The following is a 13223-nucleotide window of genomic DNA, read 5'->3' as shown; positions in this document are numbered from 1 at the left end:
GTTTCAAATAAACAGGCTGATGAATATGTGTAAATAACATGCATGGAAATATCACCCAAGCTTGTAAATTTGTGGCCACTGAAGGAAATAAAACCTTTTTCTTTGTGGCAAATGAGGATTCCATCATGCCATCGTAAAGAGTATTGGTACATTTTTTTGAGAATGATTCTCACATGTGGGGTCACCCAAGGTTGTGTCTCTCAGCACCAAGTCTGCCTACAATGCGTGTCTACACACTTGATCTAAAATCTTGTTGACAGGACCTGACTCTGATGTTGATGAACAAGGTTTGCTCTGGACCCGATGAGATGATGGAGCAGCTAAGACTGCAGCTGCAGCTGAAGGAGCAAATGCTGCAGGAGGTGCTTGCTGACAGAAGCAAATTGGCAGCTGATCACGAGCAAGAGGTATCACAGCTGTTGCAGACTATCAGCTCCCATGAGCAGCAGATGAAGGTAACGCACAACCTTGGTACACTATTCCTGTGAGGTTTAATTCACTAACAGCAGAAGATCCATGGCATCTGCTCCGTGTGTATCACAATTTACTGAACTAGCACATTGCTTAGGGGTTCCATTGCCTTTCAGAAACTACTTTTCAAATCAGGACCACTTTCCTTTTAAACCATTGTCCCATTCAATGCATGCTGTTTTTAATTCTCCATTGTAAACTCTCCTGTTGCATTTCTATCTTGGAATCGTATTATTTTCTAAAATAAAATGCAATTCTGTGAGGGTCATTTGATAATTGAAAGATTATGTAAACATCATCCCTTTTATGCCCTTTCTCCTTGTATGCTGCATTTTATGAGGGTATCATTTTTTGTTTACTAAACCCTGTTGGTATCTAGACTGTAGAGTGCATTTAATAAATGAATGAGTACATGTTCACAATACGTTGTATAGTTAGGGTATTCATATTTGTCTAATTGTCAAATCTAAGCTGGGCAGATCTGATCAAGTGAGTCCAATATTGCTTTTATTGTAGTTACTGTAGGTATCCATAGAAACAGTGAGGTAACATCTGAAGATTCAGGTAGAGAGATGTTGTTAAAACTAGTCTGTGTGATTCGGCTTGGAGAAAACTGCTGAAGTACAATGTCAGTTGGCAAAGAATATTTCGTGTTTGAATTGTATTTGATAAGCAAGCTCATTGGGCCTGTTTTGAAAGGTCATTCAAAAGCAAATATGATTGACTTTATAGCATCTACCTGATCCAGTGGACAGAGTCTCACGCAATGCAGCTGCCCTTTAGTATAACAGTCAGTTTAGATTGAATAGAAAAATGTGGGGCTCAAACTTGAAGCAGCAATCTTGCATGTGAGAGAAGGTTGCAACATGTGATTTGCCATTGCCATTTAGTTTCCAGTATGTTTTCCTTCAATTATTCAGCAGGCAGCAGAGAGGTTAACTCGTGCTCTTGCAGAGAAGAAACATGAACTTCAAGCATTGCGTCGCCAACTGGTGGAGAAGGATCGGGAAATAACAAATTCCATCAAGCAGAATGTTTCTGCACCGGAGCTGCCAACAGAAATTGCCCACCTCAAAGAACTTCTTCAGGAAAAGGATCGGCTAATTCAAGTAAGTTCTTAAAATTTGATGCATCAACAAATATAGCCAACAACATGCTGAATTTGACAGCCCAGCTTAATAGAATTCCTTTTCTTTGTCTCATAGCCATTAAATATAACAATTCATGCTACTAAAAAGATAGAATGTGGCTGCAACATGAGATACATCACCCAATACAACCCATGTTACCTGTAACAACAGAATTGAGAGTCGGTGTAAGCTTTGAACGTGTGTGCGTTTTATCTTTGAGATGCAGACAAGGCCAGTATTTATTGCCTATCACTATTTGCCTGTGCAGATGGTGATGAGCCACATTCTTGAACTGCTGCAATTCTTCTGGGGAATGTGTTTCCACAATGTTGTTAAGTAGGGATTTCCAGAATTTAGACTCTGACAATGAAGGAACTGCAGCATATTTCTAAATCAGAATACTTTATAACTTGGTGGGCAGCTGCAGATGGTCTTCCTTTGGCATATTGTCCTTGTCCTTCAACATAAAAATGGTTGAGCCTTGGATGATGCCCTGGGGACCTTCTGCAACAAAATATTCCAACTGTTATACCTTGTCCAGGGGATGGGATGATTGCCAACTACTACATCCTCTTTATAAGGTATGACTGTTGGAATATTTTCCCCTTGATGTCTATTGACTTAAATTAATTAGAGGGAGTCAGAAACCTTTCAATGAAAGATTTACCAGCTGTACTCCTACTGTTATTTGAATCTTAACCCCAGTACTATCCCTCATTACATACAGAAAGGGCCCTAATTGAGAAAAATTTGCATCCAATTAATTTGTTTTTCAATTTGTTCCCATTATGTAGAATTGATTAAAATTCCAGAAGTAAAACATTCCTTGAGTTGGTATGGAATTTTGTTCAGTGATGTTAATCTCAGTTTTCTGTGTCATCTTTTCCACTAACTCCTTGCGTTGCACTGTTAGTGGGTGTTAACAAAAGCAATTATCTTTAATCTTCATTCACCAAAGGAAAAAAATATTGAAGCCTAGTTCCCATTTTACTTGTAATCCGACAAATCTGCCATTCCTGTTGGGGGTGGAGGGAAAAACGTACCTGTGGCTATGGGGTGAGGAGAGGATCCAGTTTAGTTTTAACATCTCTCTGCCCGTTCCTGTAAACCCAAGAGAAAATAGAATCGCATGAACATACAGCACACAAATGGGGCCTTTCAGCCCTCCTCCTCCATACTGACTGTGATGCCTATCTACACTGATTCTATTTGCCCGCATGAGGCCCATACCAGTCTATGCCTTTCCTATCAAATACCTGTCCAAATATCTTTTAAACATTTGTAATTGCATCTGCCTCCACCACATCCTCTGGCAGCTCATTTCAGATATTCACTTCCCTCTGTGTGGAGAAACTTGCATCTTTGATCTCTGTTAAATTTCTCCCCTCTCACCTTAAACCTGTGCCATCTAGTTCTAGACTCCCCTGTTCTGGGGAAAATCTATCCTATCTGTGCCCCTCATAATCTTATGAACTTCTACAAGTCCTCGGCCTCCAATGTTCCAGTGAGAATAAACCCAGCCTATCCAGTCTTTCATAACTACAGCCTTCCAGTCCTGGCAGCATCCTGGTGAATCTCTTCTGTACTCTCTATTGCTACCACACCTTTCATATAGTGTGACAACCAGAACTGTACACAATACTCTAAGTGTACAGTTTTTGTACAGCTGCAGAATGACATGCAATACCAGCAGTTACTGTTTAGGTTGACCCAAAAAGACTGGCAACTGGACAAGCTGCTGAAAAACAAGAAGAAATCAAGTAAAAGTATCTGTTGAAAATTAGTGATGATACTTCCACAAAGGTTTATTAGGTTGAAACATGTAAGTTTGTCACAAATGGACCAAAACTTCAAAGTGTAACGTGTGTTGTAGGAATCCACTGGAACCTGCTGGCACATTCTTGAACAACAATAAGATGAATGAATGTCTGCTTTTGGTGATTGCAAATGTTGGTTATGACATCAAAAATCTCACCACGCTTCCTCAAGTGTTGGTGTATCAGATTTAAGATCAGTCAGTGGATCCATATAAAATAAAAAATCAAAAGAATCCATTACAACCATTGTCTGAGGGATTGGAGTATTTTTTTTAAACCACTTGATGTGAGCCTTTTCTTTGACCTGCTCAGGAATTGGTGCAGAATGGTCACAAGAAGAATGAGTTCTCCCTCCAGCCTGAGAAGATGGAAGCTTCTGAACCTACTGACACCCAACAGAATACAAATGAAAGGGAAGGTATGTGCCATTAGGCCAGAATCTTTGATTGTTACACTGAAAAGTCTCAACTAAAATTTCCAGGATTTGGTTTGTTGTGTTTGAGCATTGACTGATGGTGGCAAAATATAAACAGAATCCATACCAAGGTCCTAATTGAGTCCAAAATTGTTTCATCAGAAAGGAAAATTACATTAAACAGTGGTGGAATTAAATGGAACACAGTTGCTTGTGTGACTTCCATAAGTGACAAATGTAGAATATGGGAACTATCTCACCAGTACAAGTTGGATTTGTGCTGCATGACTTTTGAGATCTGACTTATAAAATCTTGCAGCTTGCAGTTGTATTGAGAAAAATGCATACCTGATCAGGCTAACAAAAGGACTTTAAGCACACAACCTGCAAGAAACTTAAATAGAGTACAGATTCCTGAAAGAAGCTACAAATATTAAAGTTTTCCCTGGCTACCAATATAGAACCAGCTGGAAGTGACATATTAGATCACTCAGTTGTAAAACAATGTAGGTTTCATGCTCCAGAAGATTGCTGGTGTAAAGTAATAACTCTTTACTCTGTTAAAAGCTCTGCAGACAGCCTTGGATGGAGATGAAGCAATGGCTGAGTCAGACCAAGAAGATATCGGGGAGGCTGAGCTGGACCTGATGAAAGAGGAACTGCAGCTGGCCTTGAGGAAAGAGAAAGAGACCAGGGTAAGTTTTAAAACTGACATTAATGGATACAGCAAAATAATCTGAAACCAGTGTCCCCAGGTGTGTGATAGAAGCTTCATCAGCGGGTCATTTAGGATCAGGATTCCTGAGGTAAATATGATAGTGTAGGGGAATTCTCAACTTTGAGAAGGGAGTACAGAACAATGCAGAAGGGAGTGCAGATTTTTGCTGTTATGGAGAGGGAAGCTACATTTAATCTCAATGCTGTCACATAGGGACCATGAAAATAATTGACTGCTCTCACTCAAGCTCACTATCCAATAATCTAGCAAAATGTGTGGCTGCATTAGATGAGACTCCAAAGTTTCTGTAATAAAATAGTCTGCCAGCACTTGATAGCAACACAAATGAAGAATAGTCAGTGTCTATTTCGGATGAAACCTGGTGTGGATACAATAGAATGGGACTGCAGATGCTGGAATCTAGGTGAGAAAAACAAGATGCTTGAGGAACACAGCAGGCTAGGCAGCATCTATGGAGAAATACAGACGGTCAACGTTTTGGGTCAGGACCCTTCTTCAGGACTGAAGATAGGAAAAGGGGAAGCTCAATATATGGGGGCAGGAGGGAAAGCAGAGCAGTGATAGGTGGACAAAAGAGGGGAGGCAGGGTGGGCATAAGGTGGTCATAGGTAGATGCAGGTAAGAGAGTGATACTCAGATGCGTGGGAGGAGGGGAGAGCCAATCCACTGGGGGATGGGTAAAGGTAAGGAGGCAGGCACCCATGGGGGAAGGGGAGAAGAGAGGATAAAAGACTGGTGAGGGGAAAAAAGAGCGAGAGGCTAGGAAAGAAAAGAAGAAGCAAGGTAGGGGGTGGTTTGGTTTACCTAAGGTGGGAGGATTTGATGTTCATGCCGTAGGCTGTAAGGTCCCAAGGTGGAAAATGAGGTGCTGTTCCTCCAGTTTGCGTTTGGACTTCTCCTGGCATTGGAGGAGGCAGAGGACTGACATATCAGTGATGGAGGGGGAGTTGAAGTGACTGGCAATTGGGTAGATGCAGATCGTGGTTACAAATGAAGCGCAGGTGTTCTACGAAACCGCCACCCAGTCTACGTTTGGTCTAGCCAATGTAGAGGAGTAAAAATTTAATTGTTGGAGAAATGAAACTCTCAGCAGATGAGAGCTGAAAACTGAGGCAATATCTGGCATTTATTTAGATGAATGAACATTTGAAGTAACTAATTAAGGAATATATTGAAGGAAAAAATTCAACTTCAGGAAGTTGGGTTTTTCCTTAGAACTTGAAATTGATGAAAGAACTGTTGCAGAAAAAAAGTCCCCCAGTCCTTCCTCCCCTTTCTCCCCCCCCCCCCCAAATAATCTGGATAGAATTGGTGAGACAATAGGAATAAAGAGCTTTCAGAAAACTCATGGAAAGTATTCACTGAATTCCTGACCAGCGGATCCTGTAAACCACAGTAAACTCTGCTGTATGTTCTTTGGTGTATTGAAATCAAGACTGAATTAACCATCCAGAACTATAACTCCTCCTTTCTCATGATTTCCAAAGCTACAGCTCTTTTGGCTTCAAGTCATAACTTCTTGATTTATTCTGCTCTTTTTAATTTTGCCTCCTTGCAGCATTAATGCGAATAGATTTCCTGCATGAATTATGAGTATAAAATATAAATTGAATTGAGTCATAAATGTTGGCAATTTTCTGATGATCCTCTGTGTTATTGGGGAACATGGTTTTAGATTGGAGACAAAGAGAAAATATTTCCTGTAGCTGAGTTATTTTAAAAATGGAGTCTCCATTAGATTGAGTGACTGCTCTTCTATGTGATTGATACAAGGTTAAATGTCTCAATGTGAGTTGTATTTTTCCTTCTCAGCTTGAGCTGGCAACACTGCAATCTGCCCTCTCCAGCCAGCAGCGAGAGTTCCAATGTCAGGCAATGGAGGTTGAAGTGCTCTCAAACAACATTCATGACAAGGAAGAACATATTAAGGTGTGTTTTTAATTTAATCAACGGTTGTTTTGATGTGATGAAAGGTAAAGTTTGAAAGAATAGTCTACTTTTTCTGAATGATGTGCTTTGTGGAGTTCCTGATTTGTGCTGAATTAGGGAAGGTTTTGTGAAACAAACATGCTCACTAGAAAGTGAGACCAAAAGATTATGTTCAATAACAATCAAGTAAATGAGAAATTTTAGAGCAACTGAGCAAAGTGTGACTTTTAAGAGTGACAAAATATTTATGTAAAAAAGATTGAATTATTGAGTCCAGATGTTAAAAAATTCCAGATTTGCTGTTACTTTAGATTTGTCTGTTGAATTACTGCATAATGGTCATGTTTTTTGATGATCTTGTTGCACCACAGGATCTGCAGAGACAGCTGGTACGGCTAAGGGAGACTCCAGAGGTGGAGAAGCTTACACAAGAGCTCCTGATATTGAGGGATCAAGTGGCAGCCATGGAATTATCTACACAGAGAAGTGTAGAGAAAAAACACAATCAGGTATGTTAAATTTCTCTTTTTCATAAGTACGAGTCGAGGATCTAGTGTTTAGATCAAGTTAGGCTTAAGCATGCTGAGCTCCAGCAATTTATAAACCTTGTTGCAGTAAATTAATTGTAATTGGATCAAATCAAGTTCATTATTGAGTCAAAAGCTTGGGGGGGGAGAAAGGTAAACAGTAGATGGATAGGATGATTTATAGACTAAGTGAATAGGCAGCACAAGTAAATTAAACTGGGTCCTATTAGGAAGACATGGGTAAATTTAAAATTCATTTAAATTAATAAGTAAACTTTTCAAGTATATCATTGGTACCATGTGGAGTGAAAACTGAGCATGTTTGTTTCACAAAACCTTCCCTAATTCAGCACAAATCAGGAACTCCACAAAGCACATCAATCAGAAAAAGTAGACTATTTTTTCAAACTTGAAAGATGAAAACTTTAGATCAATGAAGAATGAAAACGTGAATTGTGTTTAAAAACATTGCAATTTTCAAGAGGTCAAAAAATAAGCTCAAATCAAATTGAATCAATGAGTGACTTATTTAAAGCAATTGGGAGTTGAATGTTTTTTAAAATTCTCCCCAATTTCTTTTCTCTACTGAAATCATCCACCTCTTAAGACATAGTCTACATGCATTGAATATCTTCTGGTACCTGTGCCAACTGATTATTACTTATGTACCTCTAATGTCCACGTTATTCAATTATCCACTGAAGAGGGATCGTAATCAAATCTTATTCTTATCCAATTTCTGCTTCAATACTTCCCATGGTGATTTCTAGGTAGTGGCAGGGAATAGGTAAGTATTTCCCTCTCAGACCCATGAATTCAAAGACAAAGTGGACTATCTTTTCATTTGGGGCTACAGGGGAAGTTATGTCTCTCAAATTGAACAGAAAGGGCCATTTCACTGTCTGCAGTAATAAGGATAGTTCTGTGTTACTTACTGTTTCCAATATTTATTGGCAGCTGATCTGTGCCCTTGAAGAGCAGTTCCTGGAGCAGTCACGACTGACCGAAGCACTTCGAGCTGAAAGACAACTCTACGTCAGCCTCGTTAAATTCCACAATCAAACTGACAGGTAAGTGAAAGACCTGACCTGTGCAGATTTTGTGCAGTCTGTGTGAGTATATAAAATTGTGCTCCCTACCATTAATATGGGATTCGAACTGCTCACGACTTTTAAAGGGGGTATTCAATTTTTTCTATGATATTTCCAAAACTAAAGATTTTTTCTATATAATTCTTTACTAGATATTATAAATGTGTAATGATTAAAATAAGCAAAATTATAGGTTATTGATTAGTAACATGTATACACCATCAGAAGAGAACTCCTGTTACATTTGTTGTCTTGTCCAAAGTTATATGCAATCCATTTATTTAAAATATAATTTTGAAAGTGCAAGTCTGTTTGTACAAGAAATTTGCTTGGAATAATTGGTACTATTCCTGGAATTGTACTTTCACCACATCAAAAGTAAATATGATTGATATTATGTTAAGATTGAGAATAGTTTTTATTACATTGTACTAACTGTATTACATTAGTACTGGCACATACCCTAGCAAGGAATTGTGTTGTTAATCTTATTGGTTGAATGTATTGTGCAAGATGAAAAGTACAGCTTTGCATGACAATAAATACATGCAAGGGAACTGTGAATCATTGTGCTTGTTCAATTTGATATCATCTGACACTTTTGTCTTCTGTTGTTCAAAATTCCCTTCACCAGACTTCCCAACCTAGAAATTGATTCATTTTTTCATTAACTGCAGACAGTATCTCTCGACAGCTGGTTCTCAAAATTTATCATATTTGTTTCATAATCTCCTCTATACACACCAGTTAATATTCAGTCTATTTTGATGACTCCAAATTCAAAACCATCTTTTCCTCCACTCCCTTCTTCAAGATAAGTTTCTCTGGTAACTCTTAAGCCTATAAGGCCATTTTTGTTAAGGCACATAACTTGTAAGTGGTTTGGGAAATGAAAGTGTTAGAACATGGTCACTCCAACAATGTCTTGTGGTTCTCGTAGGAGAGCACATGCATTTGTTGTCCTTTCAGCAGGTACTGTCTTCAATAGTTTGACTTAGTTCATTTTTATCTCCAAATTCACATTTCTGCTTAGCACCAGCAGAGAAAAGACGCTCCAGACTGAGCTTTTGGCTGTACAGGCACTCCGTGGACAACTGGAAGAGGCCCTCAGGAGAACCCAGGAGCAGATTGGCAGGCTGGAGAAGGAGCCTGAGATGTCAGCAGATTCTGGAGGTGGGGGAATGGACAGGCTGGGAAGTCTGCAAGAGCATGTGGCCTGCTCTGCTGAGGTGTCTCGCGCCCAAACCACATAGTGTGCAGTGGAATGTTGGCTGGTGGTTGGCCTGAAAACCTTGCTAACAGGAAATGCCTGCCTAATGCAATTGGGGTTTTACTGTTTACTAACTAAATGTGTGCAATGTTAACTGACCTGGATTCAGAAAATCTTGATTGTACCATATATGTTAATAGTTTTCCTTGTCTTATGAAATTCATGACCCAGAATGTATTATCATGAGAGGAAAAAGATCATTCCATTTTAAGTTATTGCATTTTCCCTGTTTATGTTGATCAAATAAAAGCATCATCTCAATTTCTTCATTTTGCCTTTGCACATTTTCCGTTTTGAATGCATGAACCACCCTTCTTCCAGCACAGCCTTCCCAGCATATCCTTCCTGTTTTGTTTACTTTTATTCCTCAAAAGTCAAGAATCAATTTGCTAAACAAACCTATTCTAATTTACTTAATGTCTGAAGCAATTAAGCAATTTTGCAATTAAGCTATAATGACATATGCATATATTTAATATGTATATATTTAATAGCTTGATTGAAGATATTTGAAAATTGCACCTAAATTGGGTTAAACTATTCATGTAGAATTTTATATATTAATAATTTTACTTTTTCGAAAAGCAGATTATCAGCTGTGTGTTGGGACCATTTCATATCTGTCAAAGTACTCGGTAAACTTGGTCCCAAACGTTTGTCCAAGATACCCCTCTGCCACAATGCCAGGAAGTATTTGTATTGTTATCGCATCTTGCAATCCAGTTTAGGAAAGGACTGAGCTTTGTCCTGGATCTTAATTTGCACCACCATAGTTGAAAGTTTGCCACATGGAAAGCACAGAACTCAAACACACTCCCTACCAGAATGTACCATAGGTGACTTGAGATTGAATATTAAAGTCGGAATACTTAGGTTGCTAGCATCTTCAAGCAGTTGTTTCGGTGATGGATGTTGCGCAGGGTTAAGTTCTAAACTGATCTAAACTTTGTATCTAATTGGAAATTGGACAACATTCCCCAGTTTATTATCTAATTGTTGTACAACTGACAGCTATGAGTTTGAGAGTAGAACAATCCTTTTGGAAATTCTGAATCAATGATAACCATAGACTCGAGCAGTATTGCTGGAAACTGATAACCAGCATATTGTTTGGCAGTATTTTCATTACTATTTAGTAGTTTCCTTCATTTACACATTACAATGTTCTTGTTCATCAGATGTTGTGATTGCTCATACTACTTGGATTTGTCATCCTGTTCTGAGGGTTAATTCATTTTTGTTGTCTTGTTATGCTTATAAGCAGATATAGTATAATCCATATTTACAGGGACATCATCTGTATTGGGGAATAAAAACTTTTTCGATGCTCTATAAACAATTAACAAAAATTTTATAAGTTGAGTTAGAACACATTGTTGTGTCTCTGTAAATAATGGCCTGAGACATATTAGTTTTGATTGAATCAAAAAAAATGAATGATAAATTAATCCAGTTTATTCCACTTCTTGAGAGCAGTGTCAACTATCAGGGTTTGATTCCACAGATGTCTGAAGCTTCCAGAAATTCAACCAGGTAGTTGTCATTGATATGTAAATGGTGAATGTTGGCAGGCTTTTTGATTACACTATCTCTTGGCATTCATAATGATTGAATGCCAATCTGGTATGTGAATGTAGTCATCCTAATCCCTGTATTGGTGAAAAGAAGATGACCTTTATCGTGCTTTATCTCCTGATGGTATGTGTAGTCTGCTACCTTCAAGTATTTAATTTCTCTTGTTTTCTCCGACTGGTGCATGAAAAATCACATTGGGAGCTGGGTCCTCCCACAATTCATTACAACAGTAAAAATCCATTCTTGAATCAGGAGGCCCATTAATGCAACAGAGACTGCTATTTCTTTGCATGCTGGGATTTCCAGGAATAATAAACAGTAGTTCTATTCACACAGCTGGACAGATGTAAAGAAAGAAAAGGAGGTAAAAGAAAGAATACAAATTCCACATATTGGTCTTTAGCAGAAGGGCACTGAAACCAATTGTAACTCCCATTCAGCCACCCCATAAACATATGTTGGTATCAAATTGATTGTGTGCTTGACAAATAAAGCAAAAAGGAAGATGCAAGAAACTGGAGCAAAAAACACTGCTGGAAGCACTCGGTGGTTAAGCAGCATCTGGAGGCAAAGGGATGGTTGACATTTTGGGTCAAGACCCTGCATCAGCACTGAGAGTGTGGAGGGAAGATGGCCAGTATATAGAAATGAGAGGGAGGGGTGAGAAAGAGGCTGGTAGGTCATAGGTGGAAGCAGAATGGGGGGGGGGGGGGGTTGATTGGCAGACGAGGAAGGGAGAGTAGTAGGTGATAAGAGGAAACATAAAAGAAGAAAAAAAAGGCAGGTGGGAGAGGGGGATGGGTAGAGAGTGGCTGGTAGGTGATGGATGGAACCAGATAAGGGAGGGATGATTGGCAGATAGAACCAGGTGAGGAAACGGATAAGAAAGGTGAACCAAGGGAGAAAAAACACAGGTAGATAAGTATATGGGTGATGGGCAGACAGAGCTAGATTCCAAGCAAAAAAAGTGAGAACAGTCACTTGATTGAATCAGACAAGTTATGCTTAGATAGTCTGATGAAACTTAAAGCAAAACACTGAAGAGTTTTCCATGATCATTGTTAAAGAGTGGATTGTAATTGAAGTGGAAATCCCATTTCAATTTAAAGTATATTTCTCAAAGTAGATATAATCTTGTTGATTTCTTGGGCCAAAATTTCCAATATTAGCCTGTGTTAATAAAGTTTTCACTCTTGCAGTGAAGTTCATTTTTCTTGTGTCCTTGGACAATACCAAACAAGGGAAAAATGAAAAGATGACTGCACAACTTTCATCAGCAATTTAAAGATGCCAAATGTATATAGATAAAAACAGAAAATGCTGGAAATACTCAGCAGGTCAGGCCACATCTGTGGGAAGAGAAACTGACCCTTTGAACCATTATCACAGCTGTTTTTCACACACCACAAACCAGGATTGCCACTACTGTTACAACAGTGGAATTCATAGCATTGATTTTCCAAACATCATCAAGGTTGGTGGAATTGCTACATGGAGGCAAGGTTTAGAACCTGTTCTCTTAGTTCTGATGAAAGGTCTTCAACCTGAAACATTACCTCTGTTTCTCTTCCCACAGATGCAGCCTAACCTGCTGAGTATTTCCAGCATTTTCTATTTTTCCAGATTTCCAGCATTTTTTTTCCTGATTTTTATTGAAAGTACAGAGATGTTGGCCAAGGCTCTTGGTTATTTCATGGCAAAAAGGAAGTAGGTGAGCATTCTGTCTACCTGCAAACCATCTTCTAAACCCAAATGGAGTTCCAGTACATAGCATGCGGGAATCAAGTCCCTTGTTCTTTGATGGAAATCTCTTTTAGCAAGTCCACTGTTCTTTGATAGAAATCTCTTTAGTCTGGAGATGGGGATAAAGGATGTGCTCATTAAAAAAAAATCATCAGAAAGCAATTTAAGATATAGCAGACTGCACCTAATTACTTGCTTCCACCTACCCAAATCTTCCAAAAGAATAGGAACAAGGGCTGGAGGCAAAGTGTTGAAGAGAGCTTCACTTGTATCAGATAAATTGTACAGTTGAACTAATTTACATTTGCAATTTCAGTTGATGAAAGAAAAGATATAGTTACTTCATTGTTACTGAGTACCTTCTGATGGAAATGATCATTTTGCTGAAATGCTGGTATTCTGTATTGATTTAGTTGAGTTGATGTATGGTTCCCATAGAGGTTTGTTGCTGGCATAAAGCCCCAATGAGATTTCTATGCAATTGTAACTCTGAACAGCTGATTTGGATCAGTACGT

At 38.7% G+C, this 13223-nt stretch overlaps 1 protein-coding gene across 13 annotated transcripts in view; it reads left to right on the top strand.

Moving 5' to 3' along the window:
- The window catches only part of pde4dip (phosphodiesterase 4D interacting protein), a 342932-nt gene that overhangs the window by 237554 nt on the left and 92155 nt on the right, over positions 1 to 13223 (top strand). For 12 of the 13 annotated variants that reach the window (XM_052010871.1, XM_052010870.1, XM_052010872.1 and 9 more), the window contains 8 exons: positions 261 to 455; positions 1392 to 1580; positions 3731 to 3836; positions 4401 to 4528; positions 6385 to 6501; positions 6873 to 7010; positions 7986 to 8098; positions 9153 to 9292. In XM_052010871.1, coding sequence (XP_051866831.1) covers positions 261 to 455; positions 1392 to 1580; positions 3731 to 3836; positions 4401 to 4528; positions 6385 to 6501; positions 6873 to 7010; positions 7986 to 8098; positions 9153 to 9292 — 1126 coding nt within the window. The remainder of the gene's footprint in view (positions 1 to 260; positions 456 to 1391; positions 1581 to 3730; positions 3837 to 4400; positions 4529 to 6384; positions 6502 to 6872; positions 7011 to 7985; positions 8099 to 9152; positions 9293 to 13223) is intronic. The other variant, XM_052010862.1, reaches the window with a different exon arrangement.

This window comes from Pristis pectinata, chromosome 3, assembly GCF_009764475.1.
Source record: "Pristis pectinata isolate sPriPec2 chromosome 3, sPriPec2.1.pri, whole genome shotgun sequence".
NCBI classification, from domain to species: domain Eukaryota; kingdom Metazoa; phylum Chordata; class Chondrichthyes; order Rhinopristiformes; family Pristidae; genus Pristis; species Pristis pectinata.
Note: the sequence above shows the minus strand (reverse complement) of the source record. Positions and strands in the feature narration are given on the sequence as shown.